The sequence below is a fragment of the Electrona antarctica genome, assembly GCF_951216825.1.
Source record: "Electrona antarctica genome assembly, chromosome: 4".
Taxonomy (NCBI): domain Eukaryota; kingdom Metazoa; phylum Chordata; class Actinopteri; order Myctophiformes; family Myctophidae; genus Electrona; species Electrona antarctica.
Window position 1 is genome coordinate 11,360,401 of NC_136809.1, and position 17,969 is coordinate 11,378,369.

General features: G+C 45.1%; 2 protein-coding genes across 2 annotated transcripts in view; both read left to right on the forward strand.

Annotated features, from left to right (window-relative positions):
• Positions 1 to 2,258, forward strand: part of prom1b (prominin 1 b) — a gene marked incomplete at both ends in the record, with an annotated part of 61,997 nt that extends 59,739 nt beyond the window's left edge. Inside the window, 2 exons of the mRNA XM_079498254.1 lie at positions 1,720 to 1,785; positions 2,189 to 2,258. Coding sequence (XP_079354380.1) covers positions 1,720 to 1,785; positions 2,189 to 2,258 — 136 coding nt within the window. The remainder of the gene's footprint in view (positions 1 to 1,719; positions 1,786 to 2,188) is intronic.
• Positions 2,259 to 14,472: 12,214 nt separating this feature from the next.
• LOC306921946 (uncharacterized protein) lies at positions 14,473 to 15,525 on the forward strand. The gene has a single exon (XM_079499289.1). The coding sequence runs from the start codon at positions 14,550 to 14,552 to the stop codon at positions 15,513 to 15,515; it is 966 nt and encodes a 321-aa protein (XP_079355415.1). The 5' UTR covers positions 14,473 to 14,549; the 3' UTR covers positions 15,516 to 15,525.
• Positions 15,526 to 17,969: the final 2,444 nt, after the last annotated feature.

Genomic DNA, 17,969 nt, shown 5'->3' on the forward strand with positions numbered 1-17,969 from the left:
AAATCTAATGAAGCATCTGGTACACAGCATGTACTTCATCTGGTACACAACATGTACTTCATCTGGTACACAGCATGTACTTCATCTGATACACAGCATGTACTTCATCTGGTACACAGCATGTACTTCATCTGGTACACAGCATGTACTAATGAAGCATCTGGTACACAGCATCTGGTACACAGCATGTACTTCATCTGGTACACAGCATGTACTAATGAAGCATCTGGTACACAGCATCTGGTACACAGCATGTACTAATGAAGCTTCTGGTACACAGCATCTGGTACACAGCATGTACTTCATCTGGTACACAGCATGTACTAATGAAGCATCTGGTACACAGCATCTGGTACACAGCATGTACTTCATCTGGTACACAGCATGTACTAATGAAGCATCTGGTACACAGCATGTACTTCATCTGGTACACAGCATGTACTAATGAAGCATCTGGTACACAGCATGTACTTCAAAGATGCACCGTGTTCGAATTCGTGCATAATGTTCAATTTATACATCGTACGGCAGTGTCGCTCGGCATTAAAAATGTGGATCTACAATCTCAAAACTCATTGTGATATGCAACACTTTGTGAGCTTGTAGACTGCCTGTTTTTGGCGAGCGACGTCATACCAATATTAAGGGTTCATCATGCAGCTGCCTTCAGTCCACTGTTACTTTAACAACAGTGAGCATCATACATATGTATACTGTATATTCCTACCAATACTACAGTGGGGGAATTCAGTTTTCGGTGCAATGTAACGTTCATTGCAAGTCTTGCATTTATACCATCATTTTGTGCCTTTTACTAGTATTTATGTTTAGCACCGGTCCGGAATGGATAGAAATCTAAATATACCCAACCCTAAATTGCACAAACACATACACACAAACCCGCAATAATGTGACTACAAACTTGCAAAAAAAATCCCCTTTTCCACAGCAGTCTTGGGTAGTTTTTTTCTTTCTTTGGCCTCACTCAGACCTTTACAGCGTTGTGAGTGTCATGGCCGCCCCAATGCATTTCCAATGGAGGTCACATGGTCTGTTTTATGGCTTTCCCCCTCACACAACACAAATGTTGTGTCAAACCATGTGACCTCCATTGGAAATGCATTGGGGCGGCCATGACACTACACAACATTCATCCAACAAGCATACAGCAATGCAGTAAAGGTCTGAGTGAGGCCTTTCTTTTCTTTCCTATTGCAGTTAGAATGAAAAGTAATCAATACTCCCTTAAAGTAATCAATACTCCCTTAAAGTAATCAATACTCCCTTCTGTCTCTCTTCCTTCCTCCATTTGTTTTGGACCTTCTGTCTCCCTCCATCTCGCTCCATTTCTCCGCACCGTTCTCTCCATTCATCAGTTCCTCTTTTCCCTGGCTCGTGGCTCTTTGACAGTCCTCTCTTTCTCTCTCTCTCTCTCTCTCTCTCTCTTCATGTCGTTCACCGCCGGGAGGTCATGTCTGCCCGTCCCTCTCTTCACTCCATCAGGTCTCAAGCACGTCATCTCGACATCAGCACGACATCTCTTTTTTTTCCTTCCGCCATTCTTTCAGCATTTCCTTTTTATCTTTCTTCACGTCACAAAACCAGAACGTTCTGTTCTCTCTCCGTCCTCGTTTGTACTTCTTTCAGCCTTCTTTCCGTTCGCCGTCCCGTTCCGTCTTTCCCAACCTGACCCGCACCCTATACGCTCTTGTGTTGCAGTACGGGTAATACAGGTAACCATGGTGACCAAGTGCTCGATGCCTATGGCAACCTTGCCGTGGTCAGGTATGAGCAGCGCCCGTTGACCCCTGCATGCTAACAGTAGCCGTGTGTGTGTGTGTGTGTGTGTGTGTGTGTGTGTGTGTGTGTGTGTGTGTGTGTGTGTGTGTGTGTGTGTGTGTGTGTGTGTGTGTGTGTGTGTGTGTGTGTGCGCGAGAGAGAGCTTTAAATAGATTCTGGGTGTTCTTTGGGTGAAGGTTTGACAATTTAGAGCCCAGTGCAATATTTGCTGCATGAGAGTATAGAGATGAGTGTGTATGTTTCTCAAAATCCCTTGTGAGTGTGTGTGTGTGTGTGTGTGCGCGCACCAGTACATTGCTGTGCTTGTATTTTTTGTAATTGCTTGTATTGTGTGTGTGTGTGTGTGTGTCTGTGTGCGTGTGCGCGCGTGCGTGAATGTGTGCAGTAGTTCGCCCTACTCCAACACCTTGACACGGTTCCCTCGGGCCTCCGCTCCCCCATGTTACCCAGGCTGGTGACCCCTGACCCCCACCCCACCCCCCCAGGAAGGCTGTCCCCCTCAGAGAGGTACCAGCATCCGTCGACTGACACCCTACTAATCCACTGCACGTTGTGTCGTATCTTGTGGTTGAAAAAGCCCTACAAGTGCGTATTGAGTGGTTGCGTTCTGCTACCACCCAATTCTACCACCTAATTCGTTTTAACTTTTCAATCATCATGAGTCATGGCTGCTGCTTGAGTGAGATCAGGTTTTCACTCTGGCCACAAACTCGGGAGAAGGAGTTGGCTGATAACATCCTTCCCTTTTTACCACTTGAGGCCTTCGATGAATAGTGAAAATAGCCGATCTACAAGCTCACATGGCGTCGCCGTGATCATTCATCCTCATCTACTTCCCGTATCATCGCTTTTCATTGCTCTTTCTCATCTATAACTATTAACTACCATCATTTAACTGACAGCCGACCGGCCAAATAAACCGGAAAGGCCATCCACTTGAAATACGATCGTGAACTTTCCGATCAGCCTCTCCACTACGATGCAGCCTGGAGGTGGGACCCATAAAACCAGGATGTTACGGTTCACTGGTTGTCACCAAGGCAATCAGTGACGTTTTCTACTACTTCACATTCCGCTAAAACAGCCGTCCATTTGAAACATCACCACTGACCGTGTCATCAATCAGAAGACCTCATGGTACTCTATCACAGGGGTTCTCAACGTTTTTGGCCGGGGACCCCCGGAAATGCTTTGGCAATGTCTCGGGACCCCCGCCCCGCCCCCTCCCGACCCCCAATATAAATTGACTGCTACAATAACCTTAAACCATTTTGGGCGGGAACCCCTTTTGGTGTTTTAAGCATTGTTATAATTTAGCTATTGAAAAATAGCAGATCTACAAGCTCATAGCGCGCCACCGAGTGGCGCGCTACGAGCTTGTAGGTCTGCTATTTTTGAAAAATCGTGAAAATAAAAATTTAAAAAATATCTTTTTTTTTTTTTTTTTTTGGAAAATAATTTGGGGACCCCCTAAAATAATTTGGCGACCCCCCGAGGGGTCGCGACCCACGGGTTGAGAACCCCTGCTCTATCAGACCTTCATCCCTTTTTCTGTGTGCCTTTAATCTTCATTGTTCTGCAGCATCTCATCCATTCATCCCTCTTTCCTTTCATCCTGTCATACCACCTGCTATGTTGTGTCCCCTGCGTCACAACCAAGGCAGCATTCCTAAACTGACCATTGTAGGAGTTGACCACTTTGAATGACTCTTGTACTCGTTTTTTGTTTTGTTCTGTTTTGTTTAGATTTTGTTTGTTGTGCTTAGTATGGAATAAGAGGGTTCAGCCCTCGATATGTCTGATGATATATGAAGGTTTTGTCCATGGTTTGGACTCAAATGCACTCAATGCAAAAATAACGTTATTTATGTCATTATTTTGTCCCTCTCCCCAGCGGGCAAGAGAACTGGAACTGAGAACTGTTTCCATTGTGGTACGTGTCATCTCTCTCTGTGCTCTTTGTGTCCACTCAATACTGCTTCTATTTCTATTACTATTACGGTTTGTACTTGTGTCATTAATATTAATACATCTATTGCTGAAATTACTGCGACTAGTACTGTTTCTATTACGTAAGTGAAAAGCCCAAATGCTATACAAGGCTCCATACTACCACAGTAGGTCCGGTCCCTCTACAGTCTACACCAAAGACTTCTAGCTTTTTACCACCATTACATCTATAAAACCGTCTCAGATGCTGCTGCTACTTCTGATATTACTATTGCTATTACTGTAACTGTACTGTAGAGTGGGTAAGTACTCTAATCTCTGCCCGGCTGACACAGCTGCTCCTCTTCCAGGTTTCGCGGACTTCCCCACCACTCCTCTCCGTTTCTGCCAGCACTACTAGCCACAAAAAGGAGGACTATAGATTCACAACGTACTGTACAGGCTGCAATCTGAACAGAGAACTTTGTACAGGAGAGGTGGACGGGAGCGGGGGTGGCACCCACCTTTATGCACCCTACACCCGGACCATCAACGTCCTTCATTCATGCCATTTTCACAACATCTGCCATCAGCCAATCATAGCTTAGGCTTAGGTGTTGACTAGTGCAGTGGTTCTCATATTTTAATTCCAAGTATACCTCCATAACTCTTGAGAGTGTAGACTACAAATGGACCCTAAAGGGTAATTTGGTTCCATTTGTACACTCTCAAGAGTCAGAGACCTGTAAAGGGTCCTTTTGGAAACCGTCCCTGAGGGTCCCTTGGATCCCACGTTGAGAATCACTTGTCTAGTCCACTCCATCTACAACAGTACTCCACCTAGAACGTCATATCATGTCGAATGAGCACAGCATTATTTCTATGTAGATAGCTTGACTTTTTAGTGAGATAAATTATTATTTCTACTCGTGACTCGCTAACAGTCCACTTGCCGTGACACATAAGTGTACATTTTTTTATGCTTTCAAATGTTTTGAAAGTTTTATATAATTTTTTTTTCTTCCTTTTTTATGATTGTTTTATAAACAGTAGTTTTTATTTTCTTTCTTTATTTGTTCTGTCTGTTAAAGTTTGTAAGTTAGCTAGTGCCATTTTGGCTCAGAATGCAGTTGCATTGACCAGGTAGGTGACCCACTGAGCATTTCTTTGTCTAATAACGTCTAATATTTGTCTAAAGGGCCGTCTAAAAATGCGATTAAAAACAGCTAAAAAGACATTGATTAGCGGTTATTTAAACGTATATATATAGACAGTCTATATATAGACGTTTAAACAACCTCTAATCTAAGGATAGGATCATTTTTAGCCGTTTTTAATCACATTTTTAGACGCACGTCTAATGGCTGTCTTTTGCTCAGTGGGGAAGGGAGTCCAATCACGTTCCAGTCTATGCAGGTTTTAAAGTTTAGCTGATTGATTGAACTAATTCATTAGCACATCGTCTATCAGAGAGATTAGGACAAATTAGACATTATAGTGTTCTGGTTGGAATTCAAACCTGACTTATGTCCTCCACGGCACAAACCGCAGAGTTAAATTAATCATACACTAACTAAAGAAATTGGTAGTTCAGTTTGGCTTCTTTGCCAAACATTGTGCATGTCAAAAAGCATGAAGAAACCCCACCACAGAGACTGTTCACATAAGTATCACTGTACAGTGTATTAACTAAGAAATGTGACTGATCTATCCTGGTCTGTGTTACTACAAGAGGAAAAGTGCTATTATGTAACTTGTATTTATTGGACTAGGAAGTCACACTGTGATTGAAACCTCGTTTACATGTGAGACCTATATAGCCAAGACAGGGCCAAAGCAGTATAACACAATGAATAGACTACATGAACTTCTATAACAACAGTAACACAAGATGATAATATTGCATGCAGTTAGTACAGCAGTGTTAAGTATTTCAGCGTTTCAAACCAGAACACAACATATCCATTACACTTCTTTTAACCACTTAAACCCTATAGACGCCATTGACCGGGGTCTCCCAGGGGTCTGTACTTAGTCCTCTCCTTTTTTTTCACTGTACAGCAAATGTCTTTGCTGAAAATATAGCCAATCTATGAGCTTCACAACACGTCGCAACGGGTGAGCCTATTTCAGCCTATTCTTTTTGCCTATTTTGGCCTTCTGCCCATTATGACACGCCCAGAATAGGGATGCTAGGGTTCATGTGGTTAAAATCTGGTATGGAAATGAGGTGAAATTAAGTTTTAAGATTTTTCCCTGCAAATAATTCCATGACCTTGATAGAACAAGCTCATGTTGCCTGACTTCTAACAGCTGGTAACATACTACAGTATGCAACTACTTTAACGACCGTATGTTGCAACCAGCTGGCAAACAATACAAATCTGCTGTCGAGCAGAAACCAGCTTACTCCAACATGTTCATTTATCTGGAAATGAAAAAAATAAATATATTATATATTTTTCTTCAGAAAATGAGCTTATATTTTTTAAAACAAAGCAATGCTGCCTCATCAAAGTTGGTACTGTGACTTTATATATTGTCAGATACTTGCATGAGAGAGGGGGTGGAGTTAGCTGCTCTAGCAGACAGTTTGAGGGTCCAATGGAGTTTTGTCAGAAATGCTTTTTAATACAAAAACACATGTGTAAAAATATATATGTTTTTAGCTATGTTCAATAGCAATGAAAATTTATGAAAAAATAAAATAAAAACAAAATAAAAATGGAGCGACGAATATATATCCTACACATAGCAAGGGATGGCCAGTCAACTAGGTTGTACAAAATGCAGTAGCGGGTCCTATATTTTTTAATTTGTATTGTATCATGAAGCTGAATGATATCGTAGGTAGCCACGGTAGAGGGACATCTATAAACCGTATCACCCTAGTCAAGCTGAGATCGGAAAAGCCCCGGCAAGTAATGTTTTCCTTGAAGACATATTAGCTATACTCTTGACATACTGTACACACACACACACACACACCCATGACTATACTATACATGCACAATCTTACAGCCTCATACACGTGCAAGTGTGCACGGCCGCAGACGCACATTTACCGCACAAGGGGTTTTTGTGACAGCATGCTAACAGGCAAAAATCTTGTACTGTATGTTAACGTAGACCTTTTTATTTCCCAGCAGAGACAGACCATGCTAGTGGAGGCCTAGGTGCTTGTCACCACCACCCCCAATCACTCCCTCACCCTAACCTCCCCCCTCCCCATGGTGTGGAACACACTGTAACCTCCGTAAGGCCTCTCTCTGATGTAATGTGACATCACATGATGTGAGGCCAACTGCTGTCCAGTTGGAGTTTGTGGCGAGGGCGTCAAACTGTGAATAAAGACCTCAGTCCAGTAAAAATAAAAAACAGGGTGCTGTCGAGGCTGTCGAGGCTTTTGCCTTTATTTAATATTTTTTATGGAGGGACAGACAGTAGGCTGACAGGAAATGGGGAGAGAGATGGGGGGATGACATGCAGTAAAGGCCGTCGGGATCGGGAGTCGAACCCGCGGCACACTGCCAGACTGGATTACCAGCCAAGGTGCCTGGACCGCTGAGCCACGGCCCAGGCCTGTCAAGTCCTCTTTCTGTTGGTCGGGGCCGGGTGAGGTTGGGAAATGGCTTCTGTTTTAGGTCATTCACTGATGCTTTTAGGTTAGGGCAGATTCACACTGAGTCTGTTTGATTCAAACTGTTCCCGAACACGAATACCTGGTCCCCGCTGGCCATGATTCTTCCGCACCCGAGTACACTTCATAATGCTTCCACATTGCATTGATCCGTATCCGAGTACACTTCATAATGCTTCCACATTGCATTGATCCGTATCCGAGTACACTTCATAATGCTTTCACATTGCATTGATCCGTATCTGAGTACACTTCATAATGCTTCCACATTGCATTGATCCGTATCCGAGTACACTTCATAATGCTTCCACATTGCATTGATCCGTATCCGAGTACACTTCAATCAGTCCCGAGACTATACCTCCATGCAGTCGCGGGAATGGTTGGGTGATCCACTCCGGGGAACGGTATGCAGCATTCACACTACCACATCTGCCAAGTGGTCCCAAGTGCGCACCCAGGACCATAGTGTGAATCTGCCAAGACAATGGAGATATTGGCTTCTGGTCTTCAGGACAGGACTACAGTACCTACTATACGTAATAATAATAATAATAATAATAATAATAACAACTAGAACTGCACTCTGTCGAGTGCCTACTTGCTTGTTGCACACAAGTAGGCCATAAATGGCCTACTAGTGCGCAAGCAGAGTGCGCAGGTACTGTCGACAAGTACTGTCGACAGTTTGTAGCGGTCGACTACAAACTGTCAAATCTCAGCTTCTCTTTGAAAGAACGATTGAAATATTGAATTATTAGGTTTAGCTATTTGCTACATACCTACTTTTTACACGTAAAAAAGTAGTATTACGAAGTATATCGTAATAAAGATGTGGATTAAAGGACCCAATGCCTTCGATGGTGACGTATATCTCGATCAGTGTCGGGTGGATTAAAGGAAATGCCTCTATGTATATGTAATTTGTAAGTTGATTAGCGGTATACTGTGGTTACTTTTGATGCGTATGCACCGTCCCAGCATATGACGTCAGGGTATAACTGGTATAGCTAGCTCTCAATGATGACTAGCTCTCAATGATGACGTAATGTGGATTAAAGGACCCAATGCCTTCGATGGTGACGTATATCTCGATCAATGTCGAGATATACATATACATTGATATAGATCAATGTATATGTATATGTAATTTGTAAGTTGATTAGCGGTATACTGTGGTTACTTTTGATGCGTATGCACCGTCCCAGCATATGACGTCAGGGTATAACTGGTATAGCTAGCTCTCAATGATGACGTAATAAAGATGTGGATTAAAGGACCCAATGCCTTCGATGGTGACGTATATCTCGATCAATGTCGGGTGGGTTACAGGAAATGCCTCTATGTATATGTATATGTAATTTGTAAGTTGATTAGTGGTATACTGTGGTTACTTTTGATGCGTATGCACCGTCCCAGCATATGACGTCAGGGTATAACTTGCGTCATATGCTAGCTCTCAATGATGACTAGCTCTCAATGATGATGTAATAAAGATGTGGATTAAAGGTCCCAATGCCAGAGTGTAATTGGTTTTCGATGGTGACGTAATGACGATATGTTTTAGTGTCGGGAGGATTAGAGGTAATGCTCCTATATGTATACATGTATGTAGTCTGGCACCACTGCCGTATCAGGCACAAGTAGTCATTACGTCATTTGCTGGGACGGTGCATACGCATCGTCGGGCGAAACTAGTACTTGCGCACTCTGCTTGCGCAAGTAATAACTAGAACTGCACTCTGTCGACTGCCTACTTGCGCGTTGCACACTAGTAGGCCATAAATGGAATACTAGTGCGCAAGCAGAGCGCGCAATTACTGTGGTAAAGATAGATAGATAGATAGATAGATTAAAGGTAATGTCTTTATGTATGCATGTATGAAACCTATCTTTATTACGTCACCAACGAGAGCCAGTTATACCCCGGATGGCCTCGGGGTACCGGGTGGCATACTCGACAATCACCAGTATATACCTTCCTGCTGACTTGGGCAGCAGCCCCACTATGTCCATCGCTATATGTGAAAATGGCACTTCAGTTATAGGGAATCAATGGGTTGCGCTGGGCCGGGCGCGGGGCGGTGAGTTGGCATTCTGGGCGACTTCTACAAAACTCTTCAATAGCGCGTTTTGCGCCTGGCCAGTAAAACCTCTCCATGACTATCATAGGTTTTCTGTACGCCTCTCTGTAATACATTGGAATTAAATACTAAAGTCGGGTTATAACTGGCCGTCAATGGTGACTTACGATATGTTTCAATATTGGTTTGCTAACAGGTAACGTATGTATGTATATAGTTGTACGTTGAAAAGTACTATATAATTATTTTTTTTTAAAAGAAGAAAAGTACTATATTGTGGTCGGCTGAGTTTTTTATGCAAATGCCGTGGTATATATGATTTTGAGTGTGACGTAATGAAGATATGTATCAATGCCGGGATATAACTGGCTTTCGATGGTGACGTAATAAAGATAGGTTTCAAATGACATACATGTATACATAGAGACATTCATTCCCTGAAGAAGGCCGAAAGGTCGAAACGTTGGATTCTTGTCAATAAATATACAGCATCGTGGCTACGTGTGTGCGGCCTTTTCTCATTTTTGAGTGGTGCAAACCACTCCTACAACCGGCTTTGTCTGTATCTACGTATGTGTCCGTGTATGTGTGTATGTGTGTACCTGTACGTGGGACCCAAGAAAATGAGCATGGTTACTATGGTCACTGACATTACGTCAGACCACAGCTGATCGGGCTATATAAGACCTTGCACCACTCAGTTCACACGGGTGTGATCTTTACTTATTTACTGCCTTAGGCCAGCACCTCACCAACACTGGTGTGTGCCCTTTCCTGCTTTGTCTACATAGAGACATTACCCTTAATCCACCCGACACTGAAACATATCTTTATTACGTCACCATCGAAAGCCAGTTATACCCCGGCATTGATACATAACTTCATTACGACACACTCAAAATCAGTATATATACCACGGGGCATACGCATAAAAAAGCCGGCACAACCACCTTACTTGCGCGCTCTGCTTGCGCATGTAATAATATAGCATTTGCAGTAGGCCATATAGAGTATAGACAGAGTTGCGACATTGAGGGGTCACGTGGTTCATGTACTCGCGCAAGTCCATAGACTCCAATGCATCCCGTAAACTTCCGGTGTCCCTATTCGCCAATAGAAGTCTATGTAGAAGAGCTGCCATATTAGACTGGCCCCATGAAGTGACTCTAAGGCCTGACTCACACCTTCGCAACAGATTGATGTATAGCTGATGCATGAGACTTATTGACTGATGCAAGCTCACAATGCATTTCCAATGGGAGTCACATGGTTTGACACAACATTTGTGTTATATGAGGGGGTGGGGGGCAGTCGAAACACAGCCGAAAGCCGTACAACACAAATGTTGTGTCAAACCATGTGACTTGCATTGGAAATGCATTGGGGCAAGATGTAAACAAACCCTTTGTATACATCTAGCATGCATCAATGTTGTATGCTAGATCGAAAGGTGTGAGGCCTATGGCTCTGAAGTAGGCTAATGCATGTGTCATGACTCTGTCCTCTGCTATACCTGTGTTGTCTCACCTCCCTGTGATTACTAGTTTTCTCCACCTGTGTCCTGTTAGTCTCCCAGCCAATGCCTATGTTGATTGTCACCTGTGTATGGTTATCCCTGTCTACTTAAACCCTCAGTTGCTTTTGTTCCCTGCTAGAACAAGAAGTGTTGTTATGGTGTTCTGTACCAGTACTGTTCCTGTATGTGTTGGAGAATAAATCCTGTGCATTTGTCCTGTTCTAGTCTAGTCTAGTCTGTTCTGCATGTTGGGTCCTACATCTGAGTCTCACCGGTCCGTGACAGTATGTGTGAGAGAAGGACCAAATATAATTCAAGAATAAAAAGAGTCCGCACACCAATTTCTGCTCCCAAAAGTATCTTACTTTAGTGGGGCGAGAAGACACGAAATAAGAGCAATAATTTGACCAAGGGGGATATTTAACCACATTAAAAATAATAATAAAAACAGCACTACATACACGTTTGCACTATAAACAAAACAACAACATGACAGCCGAGCTTAATTTGGCAACTGTTCACCAGGATGAACTTGATAAAAGCTTCGTGGTAACGTACTTTTCAACCCTTTTTTCTGTGATACTGCTGTGGCAAACTCTGGGTTCCACTGATGGAAACTGGGGATGTCGGAATAGGAGATGGAACGGAGAGTAACCAGAAGAAGGCCTCGCGCTCTGCCTGCTGCCAAAACACACAGTGCTCCTGTGGCAGCGCAGCACAGAACATTCATGTAACCTATAGGGCAAACACACATGCTACACAGTACACACACATACGTGTGTCCAAAAACGCTGGACGTTGGGGGGTTTGTTTTGAGGCATTAGGGGGGACCGGCTGGGGGAAGGGGGGTGTGTGTGTGTGTGTGTGTGTGTGTGTGTGTTGGGGGGCTGTGGGGGTGAGGAGGGGGTTTGCGGTGTGAGGTGGCGTGATGTTGGATCCTATCAGAAGACGACTGCTGGAATATCTTGTGCAGAGCAGAGGACAAACTGACTGACACACACACACACACACACACACACACACACACACACACACACACACACACACACACACACACACACACTATCATGTCAGTATCATGTCTGTATTTTGTCAGTATCATCAGTGGAATAAAGCTCTTGTATTGTGAAGTGTTAACAATAACATTGCTATTTATCCATCCATCTTCAACCGCTTATCTGGATTCGGCTGTGTTAACATTTCTATTTATGAAGCTTTTAAATAAAACCGCTTTATTGTCTCCACCAGGCCGAAGGCATGGGGAGAGAGTATGTTTTGCACTCCGTCCGTGTGTGTGTGTGTGTGTGTGTGTGTGTGTGTGTGTGTGTGTGTGTGTGTGTGTCCGTCCTTTCTGTCCGTCCGTTACCAGCTAATCTACGGCACCGTTAACCTGGTCGATGCCAAACTTTGCACACACACTCCCTGGATGCCAACGATGAACCTCTGCCCCACATTTTCCAGAACGGCCTGTTATAGCGCCACCATGAGGCAGCTTTTCACATTTTGTACCTAAAACTGCACCGATCTGCGTGAAACGTTGCATGCACACTCCCTAGAGGCCAAGGACAAACCTTTGACCTGCATTTTCCGCATCTGCCTTTTATAGCGCCACCAGGAGGCCGACTTTTGTAAAACATTTTTTTTTATATTACGCCTCTCACAAATCGTTACACAGTATCTCTATGGTCATGTGCTCAAGTCGGATCTGTCCGATATTTCATATTCCATCCTAATTGGCTATAATTGGCTTTCACAGTTTGCAAGATTGCCCCGTTTTGAACAAAAGCCTCAAATCATGAACGCAGCATGCAATTTACGTGAAATCTTTCACACATTTTCTTACTAGGCTGAGGAATATATCCCACCCGTTTCACATTGGCCTGTTATAGCGCCACCAACAGGTTGATTTTTGCAAAACACATTTTTGGAACAAAATGCCTCAAATCATCCAATTGCCATCAAAGGCGTATGAAGAAATGGCACCCTTTTCACATTGGCCTATTATAGCGCCACCAGGAGGCCACAACCTGACCTGCCCTGGTGGAGACCTGTGCCCCGAGGGGCACTTTTTCTAGTTTTTTATGATTTTTTTGTGTGGCATTGTTATGCTTTAGGTTTAGTCGGTGTAGACAGAGAGAGAGCCAGGAAACCAAGGGCAGAGAAAGGAGAGACAGCAGGCAAGACAAGATGTGAATCAAATTCAAACCCTGGATCCTTGTGCTCACAATGAGCATAATAGGTAAGGTAACGCATCAGGTCTGCACTAACTGGCTGAGCCACCATAAGCACGCTAAGTGTTATTCTCCTCATTTCTGGCACAACATCACATGTAACATGGGAGAAGAGAGGGACGAAAGGCTGGACTTTCTCTTCTCTTCTGCTCTCCTCTGCTCTCCTCTCCTCTCCTCTGCTCCCCCCACCTCTTCTCCATCAATGGTCAAAGAGGTTCTTATGTGTGAGAGATTATATAATGTCTCGTGAAGCCTTTTCAGAACATTGGCTTCATATGTATGCCACCCTTCACCCGACCCCCATCCCTCTGCACTCCACCCTCCCCCTGCTCTTCCTGCTCCTCGCTACAACCTCCCTGACCCGCGGCCCCGTTTTTCCTCCCCGATTTCGCACCAGTGAGGGGTGGGAGGGCGAGAGCCCTCAGCCCTGTATGCAGATTCAAACACACTGCCTCATTTACTACAGCAAAAAACCTTTACAATTGTTTTAGTTGGCTTAGGTTCAAGATTCATAACTTACTAATACCGGCTGTTTGTATTCTTTTTGGTGGAAAAATATAAAAAGAAACTCATGGAAAGGCTATATTATTTTACTTATATTGACCCTATAAACAATTTAGTATAATTTAGTATGTAAGGTTTTGCCCACTCAAATGGTACCTCGTCACAAGTCGTCAGATAATCCCCACATAGCCTTCCGTGAACAGACTTCACTGTAGTAGCCTTTTCATAAATTATATTTGTACTTAGGCTGTCTGCTGTTCTGTTTTCACAGAAGGTTTTATACGTCCCATTGTCCTTCAAGTTCCACAGCCGTCTGCCGTCCAGACGGCCCCCAGCCCCTCCCACCCCTCCCTGGTGCGAAATCGGGTAGGAAAAACGCATCCCCCCCCCCCTTTCCCCCCACACATGCACACACGCACACACACCCCACTTTCCTCCACACTCCACCCTGGGTTTCAGATTCCTTAGTACCCACTTTGTTCCTCTTCCGTCTTGCTTGCCTGTCACTGCTCAGTTTGGGCTTATAGTATGGCGAACGGGGTCTGACTGATGTGTTGGTACTGCAGAGCGTGTGTGTGTGTGTGTGTGCGCGCGCGCGTGCGTGTGTGCGTGTGCGTGCGCGTGCGTGCGCATGTTTGTGTGAAGGAGGGGGCCCGTCACAGGAGCAGGGAGGGGCACACGTCCTTCGGCCCACCTGAATGGCGTCTTTGTGTGCTCCCGGGACTTATAAAGCCGCTCTCCAACGACTACTACCCTTGCACACCTCAAGCTTCTCCTGCCACACTCCTCAGCCCCAAAACCCGCCGACAACACCCCCCGATCAAGTCCGAGCACTTACCGCCGCCATGAGAGCCGTGGTGAGGGTACTGCTGCTGGTACTAGCAGCGAGCGTGTGCATCTCGCACGCTCAGAACAACAACAGCAGCAGCAATGCCATCAACAACAAACAGCCACAACAGCAACAGCAGAATAACCAGCAGAACAACCAGCAACAACAGCAACAGCAACAGCAACAGCAGCAGCAGCAGCAACAGCAGCAGCAGCAGCAGCAGCAGCAGCAACGCAGCATCTGGGACGAGCCTATCCGCTTCAGCACCAAGGTCAAGGACACATGCACCATGGTGGTGTCCGGCGTCGGAGACTATACCCGCCTGCGCGTGTCATGCAAGGGCCCCATGCAGGGCCAGGCCCCCGGGCGGTCCTACTACTGTGACTTCCAGGGCAAGCCCAACCTGTGCCGTGCCTACAACCTCAACCCTCGCCACTTTTTCACCCAGATGATGTGGGACATGAGGAAGCTCAACCACGCCTGCCAGGGACCCAAGATATACCGCCCCGCCATGTGCAAGAAGTACCCCGAGGAGGCCCAGATGACCTTCTTGGCCTCCTGGCCGAAGCCCGCCACCACCCCCAAGGCCGCCTCTCCCTCCACCGCCAAGACCGTCGCCTCTGCCTCCACCGCCAAGACCGTCGCCTCTGCCTCCACCGCCAAGACCGTCGCCTCTGCCTCCACCGCCAAGACCACCGCCGCCACCACCCCCAAGCCCGCCTCCAAGCCTGCCCAGGAGCAGCGCAAACCCGCCGTGCCAGCGCAGCCCAAGCCCGCCAGCACCCCCAAGGCCAAGCCCCAGCCTGTGAAGCCCCAGGCCGGCAAGGGCAGCCAGGCCAGGAAGCCCACCCCTAAGCCGGGCAAGACCACCCCACGTCCCACAGAACACTCTGACGCCAAGTCCGCCCGCATGGCCAACGAGTACTGCTGGAAGAGCTTCCATGGCATCTGCACCTACTTCATCAGCTGGTTCCAGAACTGAGGCTCCTCTCAGTGCATACAGGTGAGTCGGCTGGAAGTAAGGGAGAGTATAGAGGGAGGGAAGAACAAATCAAGACCGTATAGGGTGGCATTTTCTTGTAGTAGCCTATAGGGCCCATTTTAAAACCAAATGTATTGCTGGTAGAACAGAAAGCAGTAGTCATCTGCGTTCCCGGGGCCAGAGTTGAGAATCAATATAGTCTTGGTGCAAAAGGAAGGAATGGTGGACATGGTCATTATGTTTAACATCACAACATTAACTAAAACTGGGTTGCTTTTAGTTGAATCAGAACAGAAGTATCTAGATTCTAGATTTAGAGTGAGGGCATACTTTTGTATTTGTACCAACTACAAATTAAAGTTATTGTTAACTTTACTTTATTGTTACTTTAACACACCCGCATGCACACACACACACACGCACGCACACATACACTCTCTCTCTCTCTCTCTCTCTCTCTCTCTCTCTCTCTCTCTCTCTCTCTCTCTCTCTCTCTCCGGTTCTCTGACTCTGCCCCTCTGTCTAAAACAGAGAGGCTACCATAACGATGAGTGATGATGTGCTTTCTATAACAGTTATTTATTTTCGGTTTGTTTGTCTCGACAGGATGGTAACATCGGCTATGGACACAGAACACTTCTTGTCTAATTCTGGGCCCATTCCAGAATCTGTATGGGGGTTGGTGGAACCGACAGTGTGGCGTCACTCACAAACCACCACCAAGTTACACACGGTTGCTTCCAAGAAACTCTATTCCCCGCCGCCTCACTGCGTCACGGGTTGGACACTTACACCATGCACCACATGTTACCGCCTACGGTCCCTGTGTGTGCAGCTCTACAATGACTTGGCTTGTCATGTCTATACTTTGTAAATGAATTGGTGAATTACTGTAACACACACACACACACACACACACACACACACACACACACACACACACACACACACACACACACACACACACACACACAATGCAAGAGAGGTGAATAAAATAGCTAAACACGAATTTTGTTTGTATATGATATGATGTGATAATTATGCCCTCCTCGTCCACCCATGTCACCACGGAAAAGAAACGGAGGGATAAACGTTTTGAACACCTGAAAAAAAAGAAAAAGAAGAAAAGGAAACTGTTTTTTTTTATGAAGTACTAACTCATGAGGAGAGGCGTGAATGTAATACATTTAATGAATAAACGTTAGACATGGTGACTTTTACCCTCTGTGTATGTGTGTGTGTGTGTGTGTGTGTGTGTGTGTGTGTGTGTGTGTGTGTGTGTGTGTGTGTGTGTGTGTGTGTGTGTGTGTGTGACGGTGTGTGTGTGTGTGTGTGTGTGTGTGTGTGTGTGAGAGTGAGTGTGTGTGTGTGTGTGTGAGAGAGAGAGAGAGAGAGAGAGAGAGAGACTGTGTGTGTGTGTGTGCGCGCGCGCGTGCGTGTGTGCGTGCTCTGTTCTGGTTCCTTTCAACCCTATAAATCCACATAATCTGCTTCCTCCTCCCCAAACAGAAAGAGTAGCTTTCATTCTTTGTCTTTAAATAAAGGGGCTCGTTGTTGTTGTCCTTGCGGTCCTGCAATAAGTGCAGCCAGCGCCCCATGTCCGGTCGAGACAACGCTTAATTGGTCAAATGGTTTGCTATACAATAATAAGTCTGTTTAAGCTTAGGTGGGTGCGGTGCGGTGCGTGTGTGTGGGCGTGCGTGCGTGTGTGTGTGTGTGTGTGTGTGTGTGTGTGTGTGTGTGTGTGTGTGTTAAAAAGAGAAGGGGGGGGGGGTCTCTGCAGAGGTTCCACTGGTTCAGGTGGAGTATATTTTGAGGTCGCCATGCAGTGCAAACTAATTAGGACGCATGCAGTACAATCCTCTGTTCATTGAACACAGACGACGTGTGTTGCAGCAGTGGTGCAAAGTAACCAACTACATTCAAGTACTGTACTGAAGTACAATTACATTTTGAGGGTATTTGTACTTTATACTTGAGAATTTCCAATACTACCTGCACTTCATCTCAGAGGCAAATGTTATACTTTTACTCCACTACAATTATTTGAAAACTTTTAGTTGCTGGTTACTCTGTAGATTTTGATTATTATTACAAAACATACATCACATACATTACTACGTATACGTTACCCACTGACTTAGCCCTTGTATTACATGTTGGCCGTTTGAAAATAGCCGATACAAGCTCACAGATCTGCTATTGTCATATATTTTTTATACATTTTAAAACTTGTGAAATGGGACATTCTGCATAATGAGTACTTTCTACTATTGGTACTTTAAGTACTTTTTGATACCAATACTTTTGTACTTTCTTTGAATTCCGGACTTTTAATTGTAACGGAGTATTTCTACATTGCAGTGAGTATAGGCTATTGATACTTTCACTTAAAAACATGCTACGCTACAGTAGTACTTTTTGCACCATGCACCGATTAGGACACAATATAAT